General features: G+C 37.6%; 1 protein-coding gene across 2 annotated transcripts; it reads left to right on the plus strand.

The window, feature by feature from the left end:
* Positions 1–4,475: 4,475 nt before the first annotated feature.
* Positions 4,476–6,892, plus strand: LOC106533770 (transcription factor Spi-B). 2 transcript variants are annotated; one of them, XM_014030205.1, is made up of 6 exons: positions 4,476–4,498; positions 4,656–4,690; positions 5,394–5,598; positions 5,690–5,808; positions 5,902–6,055; positions 6,181–6,892. In XM_014030205.1, the coding sequence occupies exons 2-6, from the start codon at positions 4,670–4,672 to the stop codon at positions 6,486–6,488; spliced, it is 807 nt and encodes a 268-aa protein (XP_013885659.1). In that variant the 5' UTR covers positions 4,476–4,498; positions 4,656–4,669; the 3' UTR covers positions 6,489–6,892. The 2 variants fall into 2 exon arrangements, with proteins under 2 accessions (XP_013885659.1, XP_013885658.1); XM_014030204.1 differs by lacking the exon at positions 4,476–4,498 and having other exon boundaries at positions 4,608–4,690.
* The last annotated feature ends 171 nt before the right edge of the window (positions 6,893–7,063 follow it).

Below are 7,063 nucleotides of genomic sequence, written 5' to 3' on the forward strand. Positions count from 1 at the left end.
CCAATTATTTTATTACACTTTAAATTGATTTCTGAAGTGCAGTGGTTCCCAAACCTTTCAGCTTTTGACCCACAAAATCACAGTAGCAGAGACCTGTGCCCACAACTATTTTTGGATGATAAACATTTGTATCAGGTCAACTAAACATGGGCATAGTAACAATATTTATTATTCTACATTTATGCATTTTAGGAAACTAAGGCAAAAATGTAATTAATTTACAAAATCTTTTCAGGACCCACCTTGATGTTTCAGGACCCCACTTTGGGTCCCGACCCCAACTTTGGGAACCACTGCACTACAGGTCCTTGAAATYCAGYTTACAAACCATAGATATAGATTTATAGATAATGTGAACTGGATGCATACACAGGATTTAGATGAACTTAAAAGACAGTGATAATAAAAATTTTGATTATAATGTGGAGTTGTGCAAAAAAAAGAAAGATTCTTATTTCTAAAATATTATTACAGAAATCCTAAAAATATTCAAATCAAAGCAACTGGGCTTTTATTCTGGAGCTGAAGACGTTTCTCTTCCCATTTAAGGAGGTTTTTCAATTAAAAGACTGGAGAGTGGGAAACGTTTAAAGATTGGAACTTCACATTCTTCAATTTTTGAATGAAAAAAGCTCCACAGATACGAAGAGAAACAGCTTCTGTGGTGAAATGGAGTAGAGAAGAAGTCGTCCAGGGTGCCCCACTCTAAAGCCCAGAATCCTCAACAAAGAAAACTGGTTAAAAAATACTCAAAAAAATCATATCATAGCTGCTGCTGTGTTTTTTTGTTGCTTTGATCTTGACAATGACAGCTCCTAAAAGAATTACATGTTGTAGATAATGCTGACCGTGGTGGGGGTGGGACCTGATAGGGTTAGGGTATTTAAATTTTGCAGAGCAAACAAGTTTTATCAACAGTAAATCACCTGCCATGTCACTATAGGATTAAAGCCTTCTCTGTGGTTTTATCTGTAATGTTCCGGAGAGTTTTGCTTTCGCCTGGTTTGCATGTGAACTTAGCATCCCTGAGGCATGAATCAAAAGGTGTTTCTCATCATGTGCTATACGTTTGAGGTGTTCTCTTAAATGTTCTCAGACGCTGTTTCATGTTGCAGAACAGGTTTTCTAGGTTGTTCTGAATTTATTAAACACACACACACACACACACACACACACACACACACACACACACACACACACNCACACACACACACACACACACACACACACACACACACACACACACACAAACATGAAAGAAAATAATATTTAGACAGGTAATCTCATTTGCAAGAGGGACTTGTTACACTCCCACATAACATTAGTTACACAAAGATTCTAAAACATATTGGCAAATGTGTAAAATGTGCTTAAAATGTCTCAGTGGGGTCAGACTGGACAGTTTCAGTTCTTGCTGCAGGAAGTTGGAGCAAACTGGGAGAAGTCCTCTTTTCCAAGTTCTAAACTAAGGGGACACTGAAAGAAATAAAACCCTGGGAGCGCAGACTATAACTGTACGGTCTTTGTGACATCTTGGGATGTAAATAAGGAGGCAGCAGATCAAGTATCGATACGTAAGTGCTTGTTAAAAAGTTCCAATGTTTCAGAATGTGCAGTTAATGAGTACAATATAATGTACTGTAAATACACGCTAGTGTACATTGGCATACTATTTAATTTATGCACTGGCCCATACAGTAATGCTAAATAAAAAAAATAAGTAAAATAAACATACAAATATTTTTCACAACTTTAAGTGCTTGGATTTCAATCAAGTGATTGTTTAAACACTTGACATATTCCACTTGTATCACTTAGTTTACAGTGCTAATGTCCAGAGTCATATTTCATCCATCCATCCATAATCTTTACCAGCTTCTTCCTTTCTGGGTCACGGGGCAATAATACTTCAGTATAATGAATTTCCATACTTAACCATGACAAATTAGCAATCCCATCCTTGTATGTGTTTTTTTTTAATCATGTTGAGATAAAGGCACAGGTATAACACACAGGGAGTATACATGCCATATCCTTCATCAAGGGAGGTCACTACTGCATTTGGACCTGTTACTCTTGACCCAATATCATATAAATTATACTCTTCTCTGATTAGTTTCATCTGTTTTGAGTTAATGTGTATCTAACCCCAGCACGTGCTGTGCAGAAATATCCTGGTACATTTTGAAATTTGGAAAAAGTTGGAATAATATTTGTTTAAAAAAAGCTAAATCTATCCACGATAAAACTTTTTTTTTTCATTTGAGCAGGGTCGTGTTGGATTGTTATAGAAGCTTCAAAACTAATTTTAGTGTTACATTTGATCTCCAAATCTTAAAAAAAAAACAGTTTCAAAATGTGTTTTCAGTTTCAAGTATTTGTTTTTTAAACTGCCCTCTAGTTGCCTGCATTTTTTTATACAACCCACTTTTTGAGTCAATCAGCTTAACAGGTTTGTTCCAGACCATAAACAAAATGTGGGGAAATCCCTCAGCTTCAACGCACAGGAAAAAATAAAAGCTAGTGTTGCCTGTTTGTTGTGTGCTGGAATCTACGTCTGATGACAAACACGTAACACCAAAAAAAAAAAGGAAAATAAAAAAGGAACTATTAGCAGAACACGCAGAGTAACCTCTGTGTGACAACGAGTGTCTAAGGAGTGTGATGCAACGTCTTTGTTTGCTTCCCTCTGCTGACCTGACTATGAGATTTAATAACCGTGTTGTACAAGAACAATAAACAGGTGAAAAAAAAATCACCACCTATGATGGTGATTTAACCTGTTATAACACTGACAGTGTACCCAGAAATGCTGCGTTAAAATGTAAATGATTTAAAGTTGATTTTTATGACTTTGCTTAGCTTTTATAAGCAGCTCATACCAATCTACAGTAATTTATAACTCGACATTGGTCAGATGTCTTTTAAATCACACACACAAAAAGTACTTAGTGATAGAATGCAAAGATGTGCAGCATTGCTAATTGTAGTTAGACTAGTTAATGACAACTAGTACAGATTGTGTGAGTTGCAGTAAATTGTGATGTCATTCCCAGATGTGGTTTCCAACTTCCCAGGTAAATCAATCGCAGCTTTCGACTTCATTTCTCCAAACTGAGGTCATTCAAGAGCTACTTATTTAAATCAGGTCAGATATTAGTTGAGTATTAGTTGTGATATGGTGTTGAAGTTAAGTCGGAACATCAACAAACACTTTAGTCGGAAACAAACTGGTAGAAGTGAAAATAAATGTAAAGTTTATCACTTTTTTTGTTTTGGTTTGGTTTATTTTACATGTAAAGCAAAAGTGGATTCTGGTTTTGGTAAAATATCCAGTTAGAATTCCTATGCTTTCTAGCCTTTCTAGCTCATGTTTCTTATTTGCAATTCAAAAATTACAGCTTCAGTGTACAAATAGATCCCATTGTATCTATTCTGAGCAAACTGAGAAGCTAACTAATCTGAATGTGGCCAAAACCAAAGTGGATTGTTGTCACCTTAAAACAAGGCCAATTCAAAATAAATAAATAAATAAATAAAATTTGATAGTGGGTTATGCAAACACAATTTTATAAAACTTCACTCTGCTGTCAGTTACGTTACATGGATATTTACATACAACTTGATGGTTATTTGCATGCACAAAGGTCATGCCATGTTTTGTCTTGTGAAACATTTACTACTGAATAAACACATATAAATCTTAGTCATAAACACAGATATTATTTGGTAATATATCATCATAAAACAAAAATTCTGGCTGTATTTTTGGAACAACAKTAGCTCCACTATTTACCCAAAATATAACTTAAATGAGCTGGTGATCACAGTTATTAAAACAAAAAGATAAATGTTCTACTACAATCTGAATTTAAGGCTCTACTGGACCAGAATCATGCAGAAGCTCATGGCTTTTTTTTAAAACGTAATGCCATTTTCATACATTATACTAAATATTTTCTCACACATCTTTCGGTCTAACTTCATGAGGGAGTCCTGTTTGATTCCATCAGCATTTTAATACCATAAGAACTCCGAAGCCACATCAGCCTCAGTGGTGCCTTCTCTGTGGTACACGCAATGATAACAAACCACAGAYACACCCTACACTTTGATTTCCAGCAACCAAAACATCACAAGTAAAAACATCTGACTGAGACKTTGCTATCAAAAAGTCTATTTCATTTGAAATAAACCCAAATAGATTTGAACCAGTTGGCCTACAGCTGAACATGTGGTTTTGTGCAAAAACAGAAGCTTACAGTAGTTCGTCTTTAATTAGCGCTGACGAGAACAAGGACGATCAGCATCCAAAATTACCTTGTATTTTGCAAACCGCTCCCACTTTGACACAGAGCAGCCAATGRGAAGAGGAAGGAGGGCGGGTGTGTGAACAGTATAAGAGGCAACAGGTGGAGTGAAGCATCATACAGGTGAGCATTCAGAGTCTCACATCATCACTTTCCACTGCCTGAGGATACTACAGCTGACTTAAAAGGTACATWTATCTGAGTTTTTTGTTKKTKTKTTTTTATTTGCGTATAATCAATTCTGAGAAGTTAAGAAAAAAAGTGCATGACAGCATCTTTCACTTCTCTGTTCAAGTTTTGTTTTATTTGTGGTGTCTGATGAGAATCTTTTCTCTCTCTCTCCAGATTGGGCTTAAGGCATGTTGACAGAAATGGATACGGTGAGTTTGACGCATATTTTGTTACAGATTTATTTCTTTTATTGCTGCTAGAGTCTAAAATAGCACCTATCTGTAGCAGAAGTGTAAACAGCGAGGGCTCGCGGCCGTTGGTGGGAGCAGGGGCTAAGCCACACACACCGGTGGTAGCTGAATGTTATCTACGCTAATAAAAACACAAACACTTGCATAAATTTGCCAGTCAAAACTAAAACACACCATCTCAGTGTTGTAAACTGGCTTTGCTCCAAGTCACAAACAGTGTGGGACACAGTGCAAAATAGATATCTCACAGTTTGGAGCTATTATTATCAGTTTTTATCCAGGTTTATTTCAGCAGGGACCAAACATGGAACAATGCTATATACTGTGTGTGTGTGTGTGTGTATATATATATATATACATATATTAAAAAAGCAGCACTGTCCTGTACATGGTCCCTTCTAGCAAATGGTCTTTTTGTTGATCAATGTCCTAATATATGAATTATGAATTACATTAGATGAGTTATCTTTTTAAAAACTCCAGGCTAATTTTAAAGTCCCTGAAAATAGATTTTAAGGACATAATAAACATGTTTAGTCTGATCTCAGGCAATGGCTGACAAAAATAACTTCTATCATGCAAAATGTTTACCACTGTGTGTGTAAAAAAAAAAGATTAGATAACTGAGTGTGTCCGATGTCTGCACCTCTGTCTTTGTCAGATGTCTTATGTCACTGAGATCAAGCTGAATGGAGGCCGGGGGTGCTGGAGTGGAGTTGCTCCTTCCTCCTGCCCCGAGGTTGACCTGGAGGTCATTGAGGAATACCTGCAGGAGCATTCCCTGGAGGTCCAGCCTGCTCACATGCCCATGACCACAATGGGCCAACAAACGCACACACACTCCCACCGAGATACCAGGATCATAGGTTAGCTTGATGATGGTGGTGGTGGAGGTCTGTGTGGAGTGTCACAGTGTTTCCCTGAATCTGACTGGATCCTGTGTCTTGCTTCCCACAGAAAATAGCTGGTCAGGTCAGCATGCATATAAGTGGCATTGCGGTTCTCACACTCCTAACAAGGAATACAAAGAGCTAGCGTCGCATCCGGCCTGGCTGAGTCCTCACAACAACCAGTGGGTGAGTACACAACTTTAAAATTTAAGCAAATATATTGATTTCATATGAAAACTAAATGATGTGACAGCCATGCAATTGTTTCTTTTCCTTCAGGAACACATTGCATACCCCTATGAAGTTCCTGTATATATCGACTCSGATTCACAGTCGAGCAGTTCCCAGTATCAGGATTACCAAGATTCACCATCACCGTCGTCTGACAGAGAAGACAGRAAAGACAGAAACTTGCCTCTTGTCCCACTGTCAGGTATAATAATATAATAGAGCAATCAGTTTATTTCAACATGTTCATTGCAGTACAAACAACAAGGTGTTATCTCGAGCTGAGCTTCTTCTTTTTCATTTTTATTCTGCCCCCTTCCTCTTTAACAGGAAAGAGGAAAGAACGCCTGTTCCAATTCCTGTTCGAGATGCTTCAAACACCATCGATGAGAAGCTGCATCTGGTGGGTTCAGTCCTCGTCTGGAACTTTTCAGTTCTCCTCTCAGAACAAGGAGAGCCTGGCCCAGCTGTGGGGCAAAAGGAAGGGGAACCGCAAGACCATGACCTATCAAAAGATGGCCCGGGCCCTGAGGAACTACTCRCGCACCGGCGAGATTCACAAGGTGAAAAGGAAACTCACCTACCGCTTTGACGAGAAGACGCTGAGAGGTCTACAAGGAGAGACTAATTCTTTGTAGGGTGAAAATGGGCATCCACATAGAAACAGAATGAGCACAAAGATTTTAAAAAATCACCTAATGTCCTTCCTGCTGATTCTGACTCTGAGGAACTATTTAATGAGAAATAAATACTAAGTATTTGAAATGCCAAAGCTGTCTGCGGAACCTTAGTGGACACAGGACAAAGTAGGAAATGATGAAGTTTATAAATGTGAATTTTTGTAACAGACTGTGTGTCAGAGATCAACTGGCATTCACCAAGTAAATCTGAAAGATTATCACGTCTACTTTATAAGTAGAATTTAACTCCTTCTCAGAGTTAATGTGTTTTTACTTTTTTATGTGTGACTCTGTTGCAGATGATCAGCAGATGAAATATATGATATGATCATTTTAAATAAAACTTAGGCTGTGTAAACATTCTCTGTTGGTTTCAAATTATCTTTTTTTTTGCAAAGATAAAATAAAAGAAAACCCGGGCCCTCTTTCCATATCTATGTGGATGAACAAAGACACATTATGTACTGCATGTCATGCAGACAAAAACAAATGTGCTTGAAGCGAGGCTACAAACACAGACCTACTGTACACAC

Source organism: Austrofundulus limnaeus, unplaced genomic scaffold, assembly GCF_001266775.1.
Source record: "Austrofundulus limnaeus strain Quisiro unplaced genomic scaffold, Austrofundulus_limnaeus-1.0 Scaffold1016, whole genome shotgun sequence".
NCBI classification, from domain to species: Eukaryota; Metazoa; Chordata; class Actinopteri; order Cyprinodontiformes; family Rivulidae; genus Austrofundulus; species Austrofundulus limnaeus.